Source organism: Mauremys mutica, chromosome 2 (genome assembly GCF_020497125.1).
Source record: "Mauremys mutica isolate MM-2020 ecotype Southern chromosome 2, ASM2049712v1, whole genome shotgun sequence".
Classification (NCBI taxonomy): Eukaryota; Metazoa; Chordata; order Testudines; family Geoemydidae; genus Mauremys; species Mauremys mutica.
The window spans coordinates 285,983,976-286,008,137 of NC_059073.1; the positions used below are offsets into that span (position 1 = coordinate 285,983,976).

The 24,162-nt window shown below is 42.9% G+C and overlaps 1 protein-coding gene and 1 long non-coding RNA gene across 7 annotated transcripts in view; one reads left to right on the plus strand and one right to left on the minus strand.

Moving 5' to 3' along the window:
* The window catches only part of GHRHR (growth hormone releasing hormone receptor), a 42,006-nt gene that overhangs the window by 10,171 nt on the left and 7,673 nt on the right, over positions 1–24,162 (plus strand). For all 6 annotated transcript variants that reach the window (XM_045003257.1, XM_045003261.1, XM_045003258.1 and 3 more), the window contains 11 exons: positions 997–1,099; positions 1,698–1,805; positions 11,012–11,109; positions 15,591–15,688; positions 16,296–16,428; positions 16,591–16,744; positions 17,923–17,983; positions 20,237–20,306; positions 21,759–21,850; positions 22,314–22,443; positions 24,044–24,085. In XM_045003257.1, the coding sequence (XP_044859192.1) occupies positions 997–1,099; positions 1,698–1,805; positions 11,012–11,109; positions 15,591–15,688; positions 16,296–16,428; positions 16,591–16,744; positions 17,923–17,983; positions 20,237–20,306; positions 21,759–21,850; positions 22,314–22,443; positions 24,044–24,085 (1,089 nt within the window). The remainder of the gene's footprint in view (positions 1–996; positions 1,100–1,697; positions 1,806–11,011; positions 11,110–15,590; positions 15,689–16,295; positions 16,429–16,590; positions 16,745–17,922; positions 17,984–20,236; positions 20,307–21,758; positions 21,851–22,313; positions 22,444–24,043; positions 24,086–24,162) is intronic.
* Positions 9,581–12,525, minus strand: LOC123362775. Its single transcript, XR_006576560.1, has 3 exons — positions 12,391–12,525; positions 11,164–11,260; positions 9,581–9,906 (listed from the first exon to the last, which is right to left on the minus strand). It is a non-coding gene; the product is annotated as an uncharacterized LOC123362775 (long non-coding RNA).

A 24,162-nucleotide genomic window follows, 5' to 3' on the forward strand; every position in this document is an offset into this window, starting at 1 on the left:
AGAGGAGCTCTCTCTGGCTACAGATTCTGTCCAGGATGTCAGAAACCTCTGCTGGCCACAGGGCTGCTGGAACAAATTCTATAGTGGGGATGCTGAGAGCCACTGAACCAAACTGTAAATCCTCTATATTTAAACCATTTCAAGCGAGGATGTGCTGCAGCTCCCCCCGCACCCCTAGTTCCAGCACCTGTGCCTGCCCAAAGCTTAGTTGAAACTGACTCTTTCCTACAAAAAGTTTTGGTTTTGACAATTTGGCATTTCCTCAACCCCCTCCAAATAAATATATTAAATTGTTGAATAATCCCACTTGTTTCTAGCACAATGTACTTGCCAGCTGTCTGGGTGCCTTGGAAAATCCAGTAGCTTATGTCTGCTTGTAGCCATTGTGCTCTGGTCCTACCCAACTCACTGGCACTCTTTGCAGGTCTAGGTTGGAATCCTGCTTTGTTGTAGCAAGGGGGAGAAGTGGGGAAGAGGTCCTCTCTGTTCAAAGTCTCTGTGCACAGCTCTCCCCCGCATCAGAGCACACAAGCAGTAAAGGGTAGGACCTGGCCATCAGAACGTATGGTTGCGAAAGCCTCAAAGCACGGAGGATTATATCCTGCCCATAACATCATTCAAGCTGGAGAAGGGCAAACAGCATGAGAAGGAAACAGAGCAGCTCCCTTAGGAGTCAGTGGCAGGAGATGCTTGTGAGACACAAATCTTGCAGAGGGCAAATCTTATGGTTGATGCTTCAGCGATGAAAAACCTTCTGAGTCAATTTTTACCTGGGGATAGATTCTCAGCTATGAAGTTTATGGAGCTATGCCAGTTTACACCAGCGGGGGATTTGCTCTTTGGTGTAAATCAGCATAACACCACTGACTTCAACAGAGCTCCACTTATTTATGCCAGTGGAGGATCTGGGCCTGTATAGTTGGGGTTACATGATGGAGTGGTGCCCTAACCTCCAAGCCGGGGCTAAGCACCCTCATGGCGCCTTTCTCGTTGCAGGTGGTTGGGCACATCCATCCAGAATGTGACTTTGTAGCTGAGCTGAAGAGAAATGAGAATGAATGTCTGAGGGGTGCTGAAGATCATGGAAATGAAACAGCAGGTACCGCATGTGGCAGCTCAAAAGGGGTGCGGGTTGGACAGTGAAGTGAAAAATTGCCAGGGTTGTGAGAACCGGTTCAGAGAAATGAGTGAATCCTCCCCACTCGGTTCTAGACCTGAACTCAGATCCTTGGATTCCTTCCACTGGCTCCCCATCACCCAGTACATCAAGTTCAAATGATTTGGTCTTTCATTCAGTGGCCCACCTCCCCTTTCCCCTGGTCTATCCTCACTGATCTGTTCTTCGACCACATTCTGCCACCCACTGGTCCTTTCATTTCTTTCTCCCACTCCTGATTCTGTGCCCTTTGCCACGCTGCCCTGTAGGCATGGAATTGTTTCCCAGCCTGAGTGCACTGCGCCACCTACCTTTCCTCGTTCCGTTCCCTCCTATGCTCTCTGTGCTGCCTGCAAGAAGTGAGCTAGAAAAAAATAAATGAAGGGGACCAGCAAGTTGGACAGATACCATCATGTGAGCTTGCTGCCGTAATGCTCCTCCTCATGCCGACATACTCTCACGTATTGCATCATGTCTAAAATTTGACTTTTCATATGCAAATATAAAAATGCTTTAAAATGTGTTTTCCCTTTCCTGGCAGGTTGCAGGAAAACATGGGACAGGCTACTGTGCTGGCCGAATGCCGAAGCTGGTGAGACTCTCACATTGCCCTGCCCGCAGGTTCTCTTTCACTTCCTCAAGGAGCCAGGTGAGGGACCCGCTTTACCTATTTATTTTAACTGTGCACATGACCATTGTGCTCATGAAAGTGAGGGACCGAGAAAGCAGCTTACACGGGACTGAGCCATGCTGGGTTACGCAGAGTTGCCACTCCGTTGATTTCAACAGGAGCTGAGGGTGCTCTGCAGCTCATATGCGGCCTTGCAGAGGTCCCATGACGGGGCCTGGTCCTGAAGTCCCTACTTAGGGCTGAGCTGAAGAACGCGGACGTCAGTGGAAAGATCCTCATTGGCTTTAACAGGCTTTGGGATCAGCCCATTGGGTAAACACTCCTGTTGAGTTCATTCTCAGTGCTGGCTGAGTCAGGACTTCAGCACAGGATCATAGGAGCTTCAAGCTGTGATAAAGCCTGGGATGAGATGAAAGGATGAGGAATCAGTGATGTGGTTGTTCCTTAGGGCCAAGGGTTGAGATGAGAAGCAGAACTATGCCATTAAAATGGCATATGCGTTGGGCCAAACACAACACCGAAGACAATAGGCACAACCCAGTGGAAGTCAAAGGCACTTACTGCAGAGGTGACTTTGGCCCAATAACTCACTACAAACAAACATGTGGGAGCCGAGAGGGAAATGATCTTCCAGGAAAGATCTAGATTTGGCATTTTCAAAAAGGAAAAAGTAATCTGCAAAGCTCAACCTCCTGCCTCCCTGGCAGCGCCTGACACGTTAGTTATAAACGAGGGATAAGGCAAATCCCTTTCATCTGCAGTTTCATTTCCTGCTCTGGGATTCTTAGGTTTAGCCTTGATCCATCTCATAATGCGTTCTGCTGAAAGCCCCTTAATAACCAGCAGGAGAAGCCAATCGCACCAGAGAAACCAGCGACTAATATCCAAAAGATGTTAACACCAAGGAGGGAATGGGTGCAAAGGGGTACAAGGGGTGTGTGTGAGGGGGGAGGGGATTGAATATAATTAGGAGGTCAGAAACAGCAAATATATAACACAAAGGCTTCAGGATGAAGGAGTATTCATACTCGGACACAACAGGAAAATTGGTCATTTCTGACTGAGAGGAAAAACCCGAACACAGCTAAAATCCTTGTCTGTACAGCCTTCGTGATATTTGATAGAATTACCTCAAAGGCAACAAGAATTTTTGTTTGCCAGTATTTGTGGACACACCCCGGACCCTAAAATTAAAGCAGCGACTCAACATGAAACCTAAGAGAATAATGAGGGCAAAGCCATTGACTATACTGTGCAGCTACAACGATGCAAAAAATCAAGCCCCCAAAAAATGTTTTTGTACTGATAAAGGAGCCCTGAGGTATAATTGAAATGCATCAATCTCATCACTTTTGTAGCAATATTTTATAGAGCCACCTGCAAAACAATTATTTTTTTCCCGTTTGATTATCACATTGAAATGGCCCTAAAGAATTAATTTTTCTAATTATTTTAAATCCCACCCCTCACACACACACACACACACCTATCTCTTGCACCCACTCCCTCCTTGGTGTTAACATTTTTCTGGCTATTAGTAGCTGGGGTTTTTTTTGTGACTGGTTTTTAAGGGGCTTGCAGCCAAAGGCTTTATGAGATGGATCCAGGATACAAATCTACGGTGTATGGGGCCCTGAAAACCGTAACTTCTTGCATATGCTCCTGCCCCCACCCCGCCACTCATAAATATTTTGCTTTTCTCTAAACCAGAGGAAGAGGTTGAGTGGAATACAAATCATAGCACAATGTTTAAGAGCTACACTAGCCCAACCTTTAAACAATAGTGATAGCTTCCTTTGAAACATTGCCTAAAGGAACTGCCTCCCATACAGAAAAACCCCAACCAAACAAAAACTTCTCGAAAGCCAGTTTACAAAGATGGGACATAGGCCACTTCATAGGCTCAACACCTGTAAATTGCAAAGAAAGTTTTTGATTCCAGTGTACAGTGAAAAAAATAAAAATTTAAAAGTCAAAAGCCATAGCTTTGTAACTGCATGAAAGACAGAGGTACAGACTGTAGCCTCTAACATTCTTATCTGAAGAAACAGCCCCATCCTACACCTCCTCCTCCTTCTTTCCTGACATTTTTTTTATCTAAAACTGCCATCTGCGTCTGCTAAACATACTGTTTCTAATCACATCAACTAAAGCTTTAAAAATAAATACTCATAAACTTTTAAAAGTGTAACATGAAGAACAGGGCTTGAGGAGACGAGAGCTGGGCCTGCCTTTTAGAGGAGCATTGATACATGACTGAAATATTGTTTTAGTAAAACAATTTTGTAGCCACTCTTTGCTAGTTGTCATGCTTTACCATGAACAAACATTTGTCATACAAAAGATTGTCCCAACTTCATGAGGCATTATTTCTCCCATAATTGTGCCAATTTTTCCAATCCCTTTCCCCCAGACTATCAGAAATAGTAAATAAATCAGATTCTCAAAATCGTTGGCGGGTGACATGCTTGGAGATACTGCATAGCAACACCGGCAAAGCAACAATTATATTTTGGGGGTTTGTTGATCATAACATTGACAGGATCCTAGAGAATTTTTTTTTTCTGTTCTTAGTTAACACTTTACATTTTACTTTTACACAAGGTGTAACCTGGATACTGAATAATACAAGACAGATGAACAACCTGAGAAAGTGCTGAAAACAGAAGCCTTATGATGGACTCAAGCCCTAATGTAACGGGACTAGGGAAGAAGTTAAAAGGGATAGCTGAAGAGAAAGATAGTGTTAACTAAAGAGGAGATTTAAAGAAAGCAGGGAGGGGAGAGACTTTTAAAAGTTTCTGATAGCTTATTTTTAAAGCTTTATTTGATGTGATTAAAACAGTATGTTTAGCAGACGCATGCAGAGAGGATGGCAGTATTAGATAAAAAAAAGTCAGGAAAGGAGGAGGAAGGAGTTTGGGGCAGGGGATGTTTCTTCAGATACCAGTGCCAAAGGCGACAGCCTTTATCTCTGTCCCTCAGACAGGCACAAAGTTATGGCTTTTGTCTTTTTTTTTTTTTTTTTACTGTACACTGCAATCAAAAACTTCCTTTGCTGTTTACAAGCGTTGAGCCTATGAAGGGGCCTATATCCCATCTTTGTAAACTGGCTTTAGAAAAGTTTTTGTTTGGTTGAGGTTTTTTTGTATGCGAAGCAGTTCAGGTAGGCAAATCTTTCAAAACAAACTGTCATGTACTTCTGGCTACAGAGCTCACTTATATACGCCAGCTGTGTTCATCGTAAGATCCTTTAATGCTCTGCCAGGCATGGTTGAGGTTAGTTAAAATAAGATATTTTACACCACATAGTGGTTGAACAGATAATACAGTTAACATTCCATTTCATCTCCCCCTTTAAGTTCTACATTCCTACCATTTACAATATTTACACTTTCACACTGTCTTTGAAGTTCAGTATTTATCAGCCTGTTGCATGTCTCTGAAACAGACTCTTTTTCTAATTACGTGACCCAAATGTGTGTCGACTTGGTATTCTCGCCATCCATTACTTGCAATGACTAGCCGTGGTTGGTTTGGAATCTCTAAGTCTTCTTTGTGAGCTGCTTCCGCCATCTGTAGAGTTTGCTCTGTTGATTGTTCTTTCTGAGGAACAAACTGTAGCTGTCAACAGTTTCTGTTGAACTCTCCACTGTTGGTGTCGATTACATATGATCTGGGTGCTGAATTCTTTTTCTTTATGGCAGCTGGAGTTGTCTCTCCTTTTCCTCCATCCAGTTTGACACAAAAGTGGTCACCAGGTTCTAGACACAGCAGTTGTCCAACTGAGTGATGTTATTTGTAAAAGCGTTCATAAGCTCTTTTAACCTTTTAATCCAATTTGGCTACTCTCTTCCTGTCTGACCACTTTGAAGACAGATTCCTCTCCCAAGTTGGAACAGCCGGTCTGGGGTTCCATCCTCCGGTCCCTACCAGCCGGGGTCCTGGCAGGCGGCCCTGCTCAGCCAGGTGCCAATCTGGGGTTCCATCCACTGGCCCCGGTAAATGTAAAATGTATTACTGGCACACAAAACCTTAAATTACAGTAAATAAATGAAGACTTGGCACACACTTCTCAAAGGTTGCTGACCCCTGTGCTAGGCTATATCTAGTAGCTGCTACTGATGTTGATCTGTAACTCAGAAGAGCGAGGAATGGACCTTCCTGCTTTGGGATTTTCTTGGCTGGCTGTACAGCTCAGTTGCTCCATTCATTTGTGGGTAATGTGGGCTGCTAGTAATATGGTTAAAACCATATTTAGTTCAAAATGACTTAAATTCTGCTGCAGTGAATTATGGTCCATTGCCTGTTCCTAGTTGTTCTGGAATACTGAAGTGAGGAAAAGTGCACTTCATTTTTCTCGATAACATTGCAACATGTCTTTCAAGAACATTATTTCTAATAACTGGAAAAATGGTTCACAATGACCAGGCAATGATATCCTCTGAATGCATATAAATCTCCAGCTAGTCTCTTCCAAAGTCTCTCTGTTAGAGGTGTTGTTATTAAAGATTCTTTCTGTTGTGTTGGGCTGCTAGTTCTGCAATGTTCACATGCAGCAACTTTATTGTTTATGTGCTTTCTGATACCCTGCCACCACACTGACTGGCTGGCCCATTCACAGCATTTAGTTAATCCTTGATGTCCTTCATGGATGAGGTTTAGAAATTTTCCTCTCATTTAATCTGGAATTATGATGCAATTGCCTTTAATCATGAGTCCATTTGACTCGCTTAACACAGCACAAAGTTGTCTCATGTCACCTCCTTAGTGTCCGTTAAATACTTGGGCCAGCTGCCTCAATGTAACTTAGACCTTCCTGAAGTTGCTTCTCTGTCAAGGTTGCTTTTGGTAGCTGGAGTAGCCTCTTTTATGACACTTGTCTGTATGTGTCCACAGCATTCACATCAGCTGTTACACCACCCTTGAGCTCACAGGTAGCTGAGTACAATGCTGAGCTCCATGACAGAGTGCCTGCTACTACTAGATTTTCCAAGGAACATATCTAGCAATTGAGCTAAATCCCATAAACCTTAGCAATAGATGTCGGCATTTCAGTGGTGCTTGGTCCAGGTCTTTTCAGTTGATGAGGGTGATAAGCGGTTTATGGTTTGTTATCCAGGTAAATGAATCCAGTCCACACAGATATCTGTAAAAGTTCTCACATGCCCATACACTTGCCGGGCACTCCTTTTCAATCTGTGCATATCGATTTTCCGCGTCTGTAAGCCCGTGAGAGCAAAATGCAGCTGGCTTCCACTCAGAGCCAGGTTGTAGCAACAATGCACCACCTAGGCCATAGCTGCTTGTATCTGCACTGACCATTGTGGGTTGGTTCACATCCTCGTACTTGAGAACTGGAGTCGTTGAGATAATTTATTTTACCTTATCAAAGGCAATTTCTTGGTTTGGCCCCACCTACGCAAGATGTGTTGGACATTAACAGTTCAGACAGTGGTTTGTTGCATTGAAAAGTCTTGTAGGTATCGAGCAAGGTAATTTACCATTCCCAGTATACGTCTTGGTGCATGCCATTCTCAAATTGCTTTTACTTTCTCAGGTCTAGGACTGATTCCAACTTTCTTTATTGTCTGTCCCCAAAACTGGATTTGGGGTACACAGAAAATGCACTTTTCCTTGTTTAGCTTCAGTTCAGACTGACTGATTAGGTTTAGGACTTTGTTGAGGGTTTTGTAGTATTCTTCCACCAAAGATCCATCTATCAGAATATTGGCCATGAAAACTACAGCTCCATTTGTGTTCATTCACAGTTCTGCCATCTGTCTTTGGAAAATTTCAGGTGCACTATTCATCCAAAAAGGTGATCTTCATAAGCAGAATCTCCCAAAAGCTGTGATAAATGTAGTTAGTTTAGCACTTTCTTTGGCTAAAGGAATTTGGCAGAATCCACTCAGCCATCCAGCTTAGAAAATACTGTATATCCTTTCACTTTGGGGAGAAAGTCATCCAGTGTTGGAAGGATATATTTTTCTCTCACAACTGCTTTATTAAATCTTTTAAGATCCACACAGCTTCATATTTTTCAATTTTTCTTTATAATTGGTACCATTGGGGCACACCATACTGCTGGCTCAGAGATTTTCTTGATTATGCCAATACATTCCATTCTCTTTAACTCAGTTTCCTCTTTATGAAATAATGGGTTAAGATTCCTGTGAGCTGTATGTGTATGGCTTAGCATAGTCTCTTAATGTTATTTGTACTAGATCTCCTTTCAAAAGTCCAATATCAATACATATTACATTGAGTTCCTCCACCTTTCTCACTAGGCCCATCAGGGCTGCCACGCTGCAGCTGAGAAGGCTTTTGTTCTGCGGTCCATTGATCACACACACTCTGCATGCATAGCTTTTTTCTTTGAGAGTTGTTTTTGTGGTGAACTAGATCATGCAATTCAAAATCCCTCCAGGTGATCTGTCAGGTGACATCAGCTTTGGGCAGTGTTGAAGGTGATTGTAAGTCCCTTCGGAGATAACTGTGATGCTAGCTCTTAAGGGAATTTTAAAGCTAATAGCCTTGCCAGGGATATACAATTTCATTCTCCAGGCAGGCTTTTTATCATCAAAAGTGATAGATTCCAGAAACAATGCCCTCTTGATTATCTGTAATATGAGTGAACTCCCTGACTGATTTGGTTCAGCAAACAGCTCCAAAATGTCCATATTTAATGCCTTTAGTACCCTGTGCACCTCTGGCTACATATGCATCATCTCTCAGGATATGACTTTTTTCACATCTTGTATATGTAGGCTGGATTTTGTCCCGCTTAGCTTGGGAGTTCTGTCTCCTTGCCTCTGGGGGCTTATGATATTACCTTTTAACACTCAAGTGTCTGTGTACAGTTTCTAACCTAGTTTCAGATTTTTCATGTTCATCAGGAAAGCCTATACTTTTAAATTATTATTTTTTATTGTAAAGCCTGTCTGTAAATGATGGAAATTTTATATTGTCCCCTGGAATCTAAAACTTTGTTCACCCTTTACAAATGATATATGTGAGAAATGTATTTACAAATTTTTGTTTGGTTGGGGGTGTTTTTCCATGCTGGGCAATTCAATGAGGCAAAACTTTGCCAGACTTGAGGTGTAACAGAGGCCTTACTCTCCATTGCAGAATGATAGTTATTTAATTATGGAAAAGAAATAATTTAGCCATTTCCTATTCTTGGCCTCTCTAGGGTGTAATGTATAGATTCAATGTAAAAACATGCTTACATTATCGTTAAAAGACTGGCATAATATTGCTTTAAAACACTTTATTTCAAATTTCATATTATTTAATTTTAATCCTATGATTAAAAAATTATTTCGCTGAAGATATTGCAAAAGACGTCTCTCTTAGAATAAAAGGAGGATAGGGTATGACAGTGACAGAGTCCTTTATTTCTCTCTTTCATGCAGTTACAAAGCTATAACTTTCTTTATGGTAAAACTCCTTTATAAAGTAGAAGAATATTATCTTAACCCTCCAAATCTTCACACTTTAGAAATGATATTCCACAAACTGATGTTAAAAGGAGTTAAATTAAGTAGTGTTTTATTAATTTAGATGGAATCTGGTATTAACATAACCCTGTCACTGTCCAACATTAAACAGTTTTAAACAAAAGTTGAGGTTTGGTATAGAGGCCCCAGCATGCTTTGTACCATGGCAGACACACCAGTAAACATCCTTTAAGCTTTTTATTAAAGATACTGAAAATAAGGGAAAACAGTTCAAGCATTTGACATATAAAATAGTGAATAATATTTTCATTTTAACAACATCCCCTGTTCTCTTTCCCTTTAGCTGGAGAGAGCTTTTAGAAGGAAAAAGCCCTTGTTTGACACTATTTTACATGGCATTAAAGATGGTAATAACTGTATTTTGGGGGGAAAAGAGCAAAAGTTAGTTGATATCAGAGGCATCATGTGCATGAGGAGGGCATGATTTTCTGCTTGGCTTCTACTGAGCATGCTCCCATGAACTGAGCATGCTTAGTAACATCTGCTGAAGCCGCTGTCCTCACTCTGCCTCTCCACTATGGGCAGGTATGGGTCGTCTCTGGTTGAGACGGGCTGAAGCTGTCATTGCTGTTCTTCATGTCCGATCACCTTTCCTAAAAGACAAAACAAAACAAACACGCACAAGAGGGGGAGAGGAAAGAACAGCAAAATAGAAAATGCCGCTTCTGTGTCTGGTGTTGCTTTTCCCTTGCAACCTCCCCGTTGGAGAAACGTGGACAGAGCACCTGGTCTGATCAGCCATTCCAAGGTCTGGCAAACTTGTACCAGCATGGGCTGGTTAGGGCATTGCTTTACTCACCTCTTTCTGGTCACAGACATGCGGCACTGTTGCAAAAGATACAATCTTGACTTGGCCAGCTAAGCCAGACTCTGATTAGCCAGACGGAAAATGGAGAGGGATAGGAGAGAGGGGGAAGGAAAAACATACATGGGGAGAGGGACGGGAGGAGAGAGACAAAGTCTCCCATCCCAGGTGGTGTTTGGGATTCAGCCAGAGCTGATGGAGGTGGTGGTGTCTTCGGGGACCCTCTCTCTGGACCAATCAGGTCAGGACATACTTTAGGATTAGGATGAAGAAGATCCAGGGAACCTCATGAGCTGTATCTCTTCCTAGAACTGCTCTCATGTATTCTTCTGCAGCAGGAATGTAAGTCCTTCCTACCCACCAGGAATGTTGCCCCTGCCCATTCTGAAGCTCCTCATTAGCAAGCTACCTACTACTGCTCCTTTCTGTTTTGTCGTGGAATGAATGCATTCATATTATTATTTATCTGAATTACTGTAGTGCCCAGGAGCCCTAGTCATGGACCAGGACCTCTTTGCGCTAGGTGCTGTACAAACAGGGGCGGCTCCAGGCACTAGTGCAGCAAGCACGTGCCTGGGGCGGCAAGCTGCAGGGGGTGGCCTGCCAGTCACTGTGAGGGCAGCAGTCAGGCAGCCTTTGGCAGCACGCCTGTGGGAGGTCCGCCAGTCCCGCGGCTTTGGTGGCAATTTGGTGGCAGGACCGGCAGATCATCCGCAGAGCCACCGCCAAATCCATGCGGCCAGCAAGGCCGCCTGACTGCCGTGCTTGGAGCAACAAAAAACACAGAGCCGCCCCTGTGTACAAATACAGAACAAAACAATAATCCCTGCCCTTGTGGGCTTACGATCTAATGTATGGCCTTGATTAGCAATAAAAACAAGCATTTCTTGCAGGCTTGGTAAGAAGAAACTGTACAGTGAATGGCTGGTCTGATCCATATCCCTCCTATCACATTGCCTGTCCAGTGAACGATGAGATTCCAGTTGAGGAAGTAAGTATATCTGAACCAATACCATTCAGAAATATGCTGACGCTAGTCACATACCTTTCTGTTTTAGAAGTTGGGGATGGAAACTTGGTTGAAGCAGCGACACTCTCACTCAGTATAAAATGCCATTGTATTTTTACTCTGTCCACTTGCTCTGTGAAATTAATGCCATTTATTATACAGGTTAAGAGAGCAGTCATTTAGACACCTAATAGATCAGAAAAATATAGGGCCAGATCTCCTGGTGTTGTAAATTCGTTATAAACTCTGTTGAACGACATGGACCAGCTGAAGATCTGGTCCAAAACTGGGATTAATACTTCAGTTATACTCAATCAGTCGGAGCTGTCGGTAGCATTGCTGCAATAATAAGGCAAACATGCCCTTTTTTCACCAGAATTTCAGACTCAAGACAAATTGAATCAGTTTAACAGAAGATGCTGCAGTTTTGCTCCTCGTCTAGTTCAAAGAACACAAATCATTTAAAGAAAAAATAAGCAGCCATAACAAAGCAAAAGGAAATCTGGGCTTAAGAAAAATACCATGCCCAGATTCTGGTCTCTGTTACATAGGTGTAAATCCATTGACTTCAACAGAGTTATTCTGGATTTAATTTAGATTAGTATTTGGCACATTTTGTCAGTTTGATTCCCAAAGCCGTTGTCACTTTAATCTTGTCTGCACAACAAATTTTTCCCATTTTAACTACACCTTGTGCTTACGTATAAATGTGCTTCTGCTGGTATAGCTATTTTTGTACAGGAAGGGGAATAAGTGATACTGGTATAAGGCACCTTAAAAACAGTATCATTGCATCCATCCTAGGCCAGGTCTGGCAGAAGTCCCCTAGTGTAGATAGTTACACCAGGAAAGCTGCACTCTGACTAGTATAGCTTGTTTCATTCAGGGGAGGTGGTTTTTCAACTCCAGCGCAAATCACATTTTTGCTGGTATAAGCTGCATCCACACTAGAAGTGCTTTGCTGATACAGCCTGCCAGTATTCCCAGACTGGTAAAGCTCTCCTGGAATAGACATACGCTAGGGTTGTATTGGTATCTCCATATCAGGAAAAAAATCAGAACCCTGCCTGATATAAGTGTACTGGTTCAAAACCCGTGGGTCACCCTGGCTTTGTTGCTGATTCTTCTCTGTTACTCAGGTGTAAATTCAATCAGAAGTCTCTCCATTAGGGTAAAACTGGTAGAAAACAGCAGGGAATCAGACCCTTGCTGTTTGAGCAAATGAAAGCAAGATTCTGTTTTACTTATTGAAGTTAATTTCACCTGTCAGAGAGAGCTTAGTCAATAATCCATTCCATATGGGTTGGATGGATTTTTGTTGTCATCTTCACTTTATTTCTTCACTGTTTGTCAGCATGCTGTTTAACTTGGAACTTGCTTTCCAGCTGGCTGATCTGTAATGCAGAAATGCAACTCTTGAAATGTTCTTTTCCCTTCCTTGTATTTATTCCTTACATTTCTAGTGCAAAAACAAACATAGTATGAGCCTGCTGTTTTCGTTGGCAGTTGCCCTGTTTTTTCACCTAGGTTCACTCTTTGGCCAGCTTGTTTATCCACTTGGGAATAGGATTATTGCCTTGTATGGACTTTCTTTCCTATCTGATTTGCAAGGAATGGCTGCCAGCTGGGATGACCCTACCTCAGCTTTGAAACACTTGCTCATGAGATGGGTTCTCATTGATTTACCCGGTGGATTTGCTGCTGAGGATCCCATGTTTGAGTTTTAGCTGGATAAACACAGTCTGAATAAGAACTGCTGCCAGGGCTTTGCTAACTGGTTAAGTGCAATCTAGTGTTTCGCCACAAGGTGGTAGACACAATATGAACCCTACTATGAGCAAAGGAGCTGCTGCTCCCTATTGCTTCAATACTGCTCAGCACTTCTGAAAATGGAACTATAATTATTGCATATTTTTTATTGAGAGAGAGATACTAGAGATTCTAACCAGCTTTCCTTTCCAACATGGAGCCATGCTCCTGCAAAGGCTGGCCAGGGTGACAACATCTATACAATAAAATTAAAATGGGACCAAGACAGATACTTCCAGACTTAGGGAAAGTTTGGATTCAGAGCCAAACTCTGCATCTTGGGTCCACGTCTACTTTTATTTGCTGCTTCCTCTAGAGATGGATGAAGTTAATTTGTCCAAATTCCTACCCACTCAAATACGATGTCTGAAAAAAGCTGGATTTTAACTCAAGCACTATTAAGTTTTTCTTGTACATGGGAAAAGTTTAGTTTGGGGATATAGGGAGAAAATATCCAGTAGACAAATAGAGTGGAAATAGGAACAAAGCACAAACAGTGAACTACAGATAGGGCAAGGTTGAAAAAAAGAAGGAGAGAGAGAGAGAGAGAGAATAATCATGAAAAAATTGATGTTTGCAGTGTTGTAGACACGTCAGTCCCAGGATATTAGGGAGACAAAGTATTGGACCACCTTCTGTCGGTCAGAGAGACAAGCTTTTGAGCTATACAGAACTCTTCTTCAGGTACTTAGGTGGAAAAGGTACTCAGAGTGTCATAGCTAAATACAATGTGGAACGGATTGTTTAGCATAAGTAGTTTACACATATTCTAATCTAAGGGATCAGTCCAGGTGAACTGGCCCATTTTCAGCTCTCCAGTCATAGGACAAAATGATACACTGTGCTGTGTATATCATACATTAGGCAGCCATTAGTGCCAGCCTAGCTTTTGAGGAATTACCTCTATCTCTAATACAAGGCTCTAGTCTGCCTGCAATTTAGGAAAATCTGATGTTAAATCCACACCCCATTGAAGTCAATGGGACTTCTTCCAATTACTTCAGTGGGGCCAGGATGTCCTCCAGGGGGGTTAAAAATTGAATTGTTCTTGTAAAACAAATGTGGGTTTAAAGTGTAGCAGACAAAGCTTTGTGAACTCAAATTACTGCCATTTGGAATCCCCTAAAAATATAGTTTGAGGTTGTGACAAAGTCCCTCTTCTACCTTGGTGGGTCCTGCGCTTCTTGGCAGATTTGCTCACCTCAGTGATCTTCCCCTCTGGTGGAACCCACAGTCTGGATCAACTCCTCCTGTGTCTGATCAGGAGTTGGGAGGTTTGGGGGGAACCCGGGCCCACCCTCTACTCCGGGTTCCAGCCCAGGGCTCTGTGGAATGCAGCTGTCTATAGTGCCTCTTATAACAGCTGCATGACAGCTACAATTCCCTGGGCTACTTCCCCATGGCCTCCTCCAAACACCTTCTTTATCCTCACCACAGGTCCTTCCTCCTGGTGTCTGATAATGCTTGATTGTATGATAATTCCTCAATCCTCCAGCAGCACACCCTCTCAGACTCAGATCCTCGTGCCTCTTGCTCCCAGCTCCTCACACGCACTTCTCTCCTCTGGCTCCTCCTGCTTGACTGGAGTGAGCTCCCCCTTTTTATACCAGGTGCCCTGATTAGCCCGCCCTGATTGGCTGCAGGTGCTCCAATCAATGTAGCTCTCTCCGATGCCTTCTAGAAAGTTCTTAATTGGCCCCAGGTGCCCTGATTAGCCTGCCCTGATTGGCTGCAGGTGCTCCAATCAATGTAGCTCTCTCCGGTGCCTTCTAGAAAGTTCTTAATTGGCCCCAGGTGCCCTGATTAGCCTGCCCTGATTGTCTGCAGGTGCTCCAATCAATGTAGCTCTCTCCGGTGCCTTCTAGAAAGTTCTTAATTGGCCCCAGGTGCCTTAATTTCCCTGAAGCAACTGCCATTTTGGTTCCCATGGTACTAGGGATTTGCTTAGCCTGGGGCTAACATACCTGTTCCTGAGTACTTTCCTGTAGCCATCCAGCCTTGCTCCATCACAAGAGGCACACAAAACCTTGCACATCATGAGATTCATCCTTCCCTCCTTGTTACCCATCTCCCTGGACCTTCTACTATTGATTACCTTGAACTTCTGCCATAATTATCAGAACGTTTTATCAAAGCAAGAAGATTTAGGTTTAGTAAATGAGTGAGTGGTGACTTATAGGAAGGTTTAATGTAGACCAGTCATGGTATAACAATATATTCACAAAGAGAGTCAGGTTGAAATTTTGTCAAGAAACCCAAACTTGGCCAAACTTGCCTGGTTTCAGAGATCATTATAAGCCTGAAAGCCAGCGCAGTTTCATAGAAAGACTTGCAAAATTCCTAGAACCCTTTGAGTTAACTTGGACCCAATTTCAAGCCATCCTAGGCCCTCTGATGGTTTTCCAGTAAAACCATGCAGAGTTTACTGTTCTTCAAGGTTTAGATATGAAGCCCAGTGAAAGGATAAAGGATTCCAGCGGAGTTTTCCTTTGAGATCACACGAACCCTCAAAAAGTGAAAGTCAGGGGTGTGAACTGAGGCCACAGAAAAGGTTCTGATGCCCAACAAAGCAAACCCACCAGATTCTGGGTGTAGCTTCTTTTCCTTCTATTTTCATTAAAACTTATGTGACTTGTTCATTCTCTTCTTGATAGCAGTCCTATTTTTCTACTGTAAAGATCATCTACACTGTGGGGTACAGTATTTCCATCTCCTCCCTCGCCCTGGCTGTGACTGTTCTTCTTGCATTCAGGTATGTTTCTGAACATTTACCCTGGTGCCGCAAAAGTAAACAGAATAAACAGCTATCGAGTTACTGCAACAGGCTGGAAGCTACGGGCCAGCAGATTTACAGATTGATAACTGGCAGAAATATCTGCTATTTCACAACGCATTTTGCATTTTCATTCAGTTGCAACACTCATCACACTAGAAGCGAACATTATGATTAGGCATGAGTGATCTGGTGTGGATTAGACTTTAATGCAGCCTGATTTTCACGGTTACTGAGCATCCCCAACGCCTTCTGAAGACGCTGAGCTGCAGCTGCATATTACCTCTGCAAATCAGCCTCTAAATATAATCACTGTCCAATTTGCTGAGAAAGCTATCTAGATACTCACGGGTCTCTCTGCACCACTCCCTGTTGCTTGGGAGCTGTGTGAGCACAGTCAGTGTTACATCAGGGAAGGTTATTTCTTAAATTCAGAGTCCATTCAGCCATTGAGTTCGATGTGAGCAGAGGTAGGCCACAGCGGAGCACTTTTGACATCCCCACTCTAAGGAAACCCATACACGTGAAAGATGAGTTACCCATCTCCCACCACTTCATTTTGCTGGCCTTCCTTCTTTTCCTCCAGGAGACTCCGCTGTCCCAGAAATTATATGCACATCCAGCTCTTTCTCACCTTCATCTTGAAAACTATTGCCATTTTCATTAAGGATGCGGTCCTCTTCCAGAAGGAAGATATTGACCATTGCAGCTTCTCTACAGTAAGCATTTGAAAAGGAGATTATGGTGGCATTTGATATCTTTGTATATCATTAATGTACTGGTTAATACCTTGCCACTGCTTGTGCTTGTATATGATATTGTGGTACCCATAATATCTGTATAATACGCAATAATGAAATTTTGCCTTCCCTGCTCCTTAGACTGAATGCAAGATATCAGTGGCTTTCTGTCACTATTTTATGATGACTAATTTCATGTGGCTGCTGGTAGAGGCGCTTTACCTGAACTGTCTGCTCTTATCATCCTTTCCTCATGGAAGACGCTATTTTTGGTGGCTCGTTCTCTTTGGATGGGGTAAGTGAGGGCTGAGATGGGACTAGACAAGATCAGATTATGTTTCAGGGCTTGATCCATCACCCATTGGGGTCAATGGAAACATCCTGATGCCAAAGGAAATGCCCATATACTATCAAATGGATGAACCTCAAAGGGTTCTATGGTTTGGATGATTGTATGAAACCTGTAGAATTTGGAGACTGTATGAGGACACTGGGGATGCATCATCTCTTGGCCTGGATACAGCACTGGGAGCCAGGGACCCCTGATATTTAATTCTGGCTCTGCCAGTATCTACCTGTGTGGCCTTGAGTAAGTCACATTAATCTCAGAGTGGTAGCCGTGTTAGTCTGTATCAGCAAAAAGATAGTCTCTAAGGTGCCACAAGTACTCCTCGTTTTTTTCACATTAATCTGCATGCCTTGATTTCTCTATCAGTGAAATATGGATAATAAAACGAATCTCTGTCTAATCTGTACCATGCCCATCAGCATTACCTTACAGGAGCACTATGATAATTTAGTGAGTGATGTTTGTAAAGTGTTTAGAGGGATTATTGAAATGGATAAATGCCACTCCTCAGCACTTTGCCATGCCAAAACCCCCACTCCTTACCTAAAACTGGAGGTGGAACTTGCAACCTGATCTTAGGGACGTTAGTTGAGACAACTAGTCACCTGATTAAGGATTTCTCATACGAGTAATAGTTTGCAGGGACAGGTCCATCCTGGAGTTATTGTATTGTTTTCATATTCACTTATCCATCCTGCGCAAACATTAACCGGTTAATGCCGTAGTGCATCGGGAGATTTCCCATTATATTTATCAGAGGGGTAGCCGTGTTAGTCTGGATCTGTAAAAGCAGCAAAGAGTCTTGTGGCGTCTTATAGACTAACAGACGTTTGGGAGCATGAGCTTTCGTGGGTGAATACCCACTTTGTCGGATTTCTACTCCATACGGCTAAATGCAGTGCCTTGCATGGTGTCATTATATTTATGCAACTCACCATAACCTCGTTAGGTTAAAATGCAATTCCTGTTAGACATACTGGTCATTGCACAGGGCATTTTCTGTGGTCAGTAAATGCGTCTCATACTATCCCGGTTGGGTTGCAATAGACAGGATGGAAATTGAATTTGGAAGAATGAATGAAATCAGAAAAAAGAAACCAATGTGTATTGACTTGTTTCTACAGGTGTCCCAACGTTTTTTACCGTAGTGTGGATATTAGCAAAGCTATATTTTGAAGACACCGCGTAAGTTGAAGTTTCATACAGTGTTGCATTTTTGATGTTATGATTGGTCCCAGTCCTTCAATTTTCTCTGTGCCAGTGTGAAGGCCTATTGAAATCAATGTCTTGCATCTTTCCATCCATCTTGCATAAGTGTGAATGGTTTCATAAGTGCATGGCAGTGGAGGATCAGGCCCTTAACCCTTCCTTTTTAAAAAATAATGATGAGCGCACAAAAAAAAAAGTAATTAAATGGAAAATATATGTGGGTGAAATCCTTTCCCCACTGAAATCCATGGGAGTTTTGCTGCTGAGTTCAGCAGAAGCAGAATTTTACTTTGTATTTTTTTCCCAGTCTGGTAAAAGGATTAAGGGATTTATTTCAAACGGTCCAAAACAAATGTACCTCTTGCACAGAGACTATGAAAACATTAATGCTAAAGGAAGAATTTTTTAAGAAGTGACTGAAAATATGTTTGCAATGGCAGTGGAGTTACAGCTTTCACTATAGCACTTGCTTTTGCAAACATTATAATCAGAAACCTGAAGTATTATGCTTCAGGGAAATCAAGGGATTCAGATGAAATAATGATAACTATGGAGCAGAGCTACAGTGGTGTCTGATATCATCAGAAGCCCGAGATACTTATATAGCCTTATAAAGTCAAGCTATTACTTATAGCGGTCGGGGTCACCAATGTGATCAGAGGTTGGCTGTGTGTGAGTTCATTCAGCATGCTGTCCCAGCTCTGCACAGATAGCAGAGATAGCAGACCTTAATTAAACTGCCCAATCAATCCACAGACTCAGTTTTTAGCGAAGGTGCCTGGCCAGGTTTATTGTAGATGAAGCACAGTACTAGCACCCGGCAGACTTTACAAGGATACTAAGGCCTGGTCTACACTGCGGGGGGGGGTCGAACTAAGGTACGCAACTTCAGCTACGCGAATCGCATAGCTGAAGTCGAACTACCTTAGTTCGAACTACTTACCCGTCCTCATGGCGTGGGATCGATGTCCGCGGCTCCCCCGTCGACTCCGCCACTGCCATTCACGGTGGTGGAGTTCCGGAGTCGATGGGAGTGCGTTCGGAGTTCGATATATCGCGTCTAGATGAGACGCGATATATCGAACTCCGAGAAGTCGATTGCTACCCGCCGATCTGGGTGGGTAGTATGGACGTACCCTAAGACATGTATGCCCTGACAATGGACACAGCTTAGTTAGCGGCGGGACTTTCCACTGCTCCGTAGGCTGGCCAAAAATACTACCTTTAAAATACATCTTTTATACCCCAATACAAACAAGTTACACCTCTACCTCGATATAACGCTGTCCTCGGGAGCCAAAAAATCTTACCGCATTATAGGTGAAACTGCATTATATCGAACTTGCTTTGATCCGCCGGAGTGCGCAGCCCCGCCCTGGAGCACTGCTTTACCGCGTTCTATCTGAATTTGTGTTATATCGGGTCGCCATATATCAAGGTAGAGGTGTCGTTACTGCCCCTAACGTTGCTAGTTATTACCAATCATTTTGTACATGTTGGTTCTGTTAAAACACTTTTATTACGTACTGTCATTTTGACCTTATTTTTTAGGAGGGGTTAGTGTGTTCCTGTTATTTTTGGGGAATGTTTTTGTACCATCCTTAATATCGGAATGTTGGGGTGGCGCTTAATATCAAAATGTGTTTGCATAAGAGCACGGTAACTAGCACTTCTTTAAAATGTGTATTTCTGGAATATCAACCCTGTTCTTGCCAAATTCTGTGAGTAGGGTTTGCCTCTTGCTCACAAGCTGACTTTGCTTCATATCAGCAAAGTTTTAACCACTACTTTAGTTCAGGCCTCAGGCCTCATAGCAGACCTCTAACACAAGGGCTTCTGTCTCAGGCTTTCTTCCTGCTACAAAGACAATGTCCCATAGGTCAGAAAGAGATTTTCCAAACAGCAATGATGTTTTTGGTTTGGCTTTCAGCAACAGCCCTTATAACCTGCTGTCATTCCTATTTTCAACCATGAAGCAATAGATTTCTGGCTATCACTTGCTACATAAGGGTCAGTGGTAATTTTGTCATTTTGGTATGAGTAGGATAATGTTTATGGAACCAAGACTCTACAAAGCCAAGTTGCAGGGATATGGATGGCTCCATTCCATCTTAAAATGAGGTAATAGGTCTACTCATAATTCCGTCGACCCTAAATGTGTGGTTTCTCCGTGTAACCGTATTCCAATGACCATGTATATCAATGTTAATTGAAGTGCTACTTTTCTAGATGCTGGGATATTAACCAGGGCTCGCCTTACTGGTGGCTAATCAAAGGACCGATCATCATTTCTGTTGGGGTATGTGTGATGTTTCTCATTTTGGAAACGTGAATGGACAACAAAGTGATTATGGGGGTGGGAAATGGCTTAAAGCTTGAATACTAATACCTGAGCTACTGCTTCTGAGTAGAAGCAGAAACTGTAGCATTAATCCACTAAAGGGATTATCCCATTGGGCTAAAAATGAGTGCGGCTGAATCTCAGAGAAAACACTTCTCCCTATGTTTTCAAAGACTTGTCATTCCCACTGAAGTGACTGGGAGTAGCTGGGTGGCTAACACTCCCTGAAGCACTTTGAAAATGCCAGGTTTGAACTTGGAGTCCAGATCTAGCAAAGCATTTAAGCACACATTTAAGGAGAAGCACAGGGATAGACCTACTGAGTTTTGTTTCCAGTCTAAGCTGATAATAGAAATAATGGCCCTGGATCTGTGCATTTAATTGGTTAGGGTTAATGGGTCAGGATGCACAATTACTCACAACTGGTCATTAATCCCTAGGAAATATATAAAATAAACAGTTAATGTTTGCAGTGCACCAGGCTGTAATTAAAGCCACTGCATTTGTGTGACTTAATCAGACGGCAGCACCAGCTGCCTCTAAATAAGGGTTGTTGCAGGACAGAGTGGTACGAATGCGGAATCCAAAAATGACAGATCGTTATCTGCTTTATTCTGCCATGAGGCAGTTTTAAAATGCTCTACACCTCCACGGTTTTTGCCTCATTGCGTTTGACTGACATTCCTGACTAGGTGTGAATGCCATACAGGCAAGCAAGGAATGTATTTGTGTGAAAATCGTCTAATTAACTCATTATAGGTGGCTAAAATGAAATTGCAATGTCTGGGGAGAGATGGGCATCATTAGACCAAAACAGCCATTTGCCATCACCTGAAAGACTGATGGATGCACATAATACATGGCGTGCAAGGACAAATTCCCTGCTAGTATAAAGTGGTCCAACAATGTTGGTTTGAATGATGCTGTGATAAATTACACCAGCAGACAATTTGACCGGTCAGCTCTAAAGGTATCAGCCATAGTTCAGTGCAACAACTATAATTGTCTCAAACCAGAAAAATTTAGAGTGCTGGAAGCTATAAAGAAATGATCGATAGTTGGGGATTGGTCCTGCTTTGAGCAGGGGATTGGACTAGATGACCTCCTGAGGTCCCTTCCAACCCTGATAGTCTATGAGTCTATGATTCTACTCCAGGGACTAACAAATACTGTTGCTTAATAGAGATGGTCTTCCAAAGAAGACAGCAGAATTATATGCAATAGCCTTAGGGATACTTTGCTGCTGTCTCTTTAAGACGGGAAGTTTCCTGGTAAGGTTGGTTTCTTGTACAACTCCCACTGTATCTGCAGTAACGGCTAGCAATTATTTAAGTCACAATATACTTTTCACAGGAATGTTTGGTAGTAAAAGGTAACATAATCTTCTTTCTTTCAAAAAAATGGAAACAGGTCAACTTTATCCTTTTTATCAACATCATCAGAATCTTGCTGAAAAAGCTGGACCCGAGACAAATCAACTTCAATAATTCATGTCAGTACAGGTAATCCAGCATCACACACATTGTGAGCAATGCTCCTGGCCATGATATTTTCCAAATGGAGCAGCTGAGTCTGAAATTAATGGGCATGCCCAAGGTCACAGATAGAGTCATTTTCAGAGCCAGGGTTGGAACTCAGGGGCCTGGCCCCAGTTCTGTTGTCAAGATCACTAGACCAGGTATCTCTCTGAACAGCACTTTTATTCATTCTTATTCAAGCATTAAGAATACTGAATCACAGCAAAAAAAGGTTGGTTATGTGGTACCTCCACTCCAGCCAGAAGCACTGGAAATCTGTGCCCACCTTTGTTCTTATAAAAACCTGTCCCAGGCGACTTGAAAATATATATCTGGGTCCCTTTTTAACCTGTTGAGAATCGCTCATTACTAGAGAATTTCTAGTTCACCTGTCCTAATGCTCTTCAGAAGAATGAATATATTGGCCTCTTCTTATTTCCTGCCCTAGACGTCTCTCAAAATCGACGCTGCTTCTCATTCCGTTATTTGGGACACATTACATTGTCTTCAACTTCCTCCCCGAATACACCAACCTGGGAGTCCGGCTATATTTAGAGCTCTGCATTGGATCTTTCCAGGTAAACCCATTGAAGTTTTGCCGCAGTGCACATGTGCCGGTAGCTTGTCTAGCCTGAACAGATAGGATCACTTCTGTGCACATTCAAGTAGGCCTGTGATCCAAACTCGGTCCTGGATGCCACTTTGTTGAAGATGGTGGAGTTGCACAGAACTTTACCCTCTTTGTTGCAGTGGCCAACCTGTGGTGGGGTGACTTAAACCTCCCCGGTTAAATCCTACAGAAGAACACCCAGTGGCTATCAATGTCTCACTTCTAAAAATGAAGGGGTCGATTCACTCCCCAGCCCCTATACACTGCTCTGGCAGTGTATAAGCCCTTAGATGAACCACACCAGGCCAGGGCAGAATTCCCCAATGCAGGAATCAGACCTATATTGCACCCTGGCAGACCCCAGAATAGGAAGTGTGCCAGTGGCACTGAGTGCTAGGACATTCGGGGCTGTGGGGAGGCTGACATAAGTTAGAGCAACCTCCAGGCTGTTCTGGTTTACACTGAGGGGTGTTTTGACTCCCTGAATTAGTCCAGGATCTGGGCAGAACAAAGGTGGCTGAAAGCCCCTCTCTTTGCCCCATCCCTTTCCCTGACATATGTCGCAAACCCTGCCCCAGGATGTCTAGTGGTTATACTCACTTGAAATGCAGCGTTCCATTGGTCACTAACGATCCCACAGCCTCTTCAGCTGCTGGAAATCAACAGAGACCCATGAGCTGTGTGGATTTACACCAGCTGAGGATTGGACCCAGGGTGTTCACAAATTCCAGTCCAAATACTCTCATTCTTCCTGTCTAAACTCAGCCTGGGATTTCAGTCCCTACTCTGAATTTCAGTCTTTGGGGCTTTCGGTCATCATTAAATGATCTTGCAATGTAAGAAAAGATACTAAAAGGGCCAGACTCTCAGCTGGTGTAAACTGGCATAGAACAACTGACTTCAGTGGCGCTGTGCAGATTTGCACCAATGGAGGATTTACCCCAAAATGGTTCCTAAAACACCCTAGGGCTTGATTCTGCTCTGAGCTGTTGGACACAAGGCATAACTCTAGTGGTTTCACTGGAGTTTTTGTTTGGTGTAAAACCACTGTGTGTGAGATCAGAATCTGGCCCGCTGTGTATAATATCAATGCCATGCAGTGTGCTATAGAGATAAAGCTAGTGATTTGGTATTTAGAGAAATTATAAAAAATAAAGCTAAGCAGTGACTGGAAGCAATATGATCCAGAACAAACACAGTCTCCCAGTGGAGTCCGGGGTGCTTTGGCTGATTTACACTTGCTGAGGATCTGGCCCACAACATATTTGGAAGAGCCGTAATTTTGACCACCATGTTGCAGATATAAGGCCAAATTCATTCTTGGTGGAGCTTCACTGGACCAGATCATCAGCTGGTGTAAACTGGTGTAGCTTCACTGATTTCAATGGAGTGATACTAGTTTACACCAGGTGAGGATATGGCTGATTAACTGTCTAATTTGACTTAATTCAGTTTAGAATATTTTACGCTCATTCCAATGTATAGGATATATGAGTATCATCACAGACTGATGTAGCTGAGGCAGCTTTTTAAAACTGTGCTATCACTTAACTGTTTTGCTTCTTTAGGGGTTTATTGTAGCCGTTCTGTACTGTTTCCTTAATCAAGAGGTAAGAGAATTACACTCTCTTCTTCATTATTGATTTAAATGAAAGCCATATAGAGTTAATACCTAATTTCACAGTGG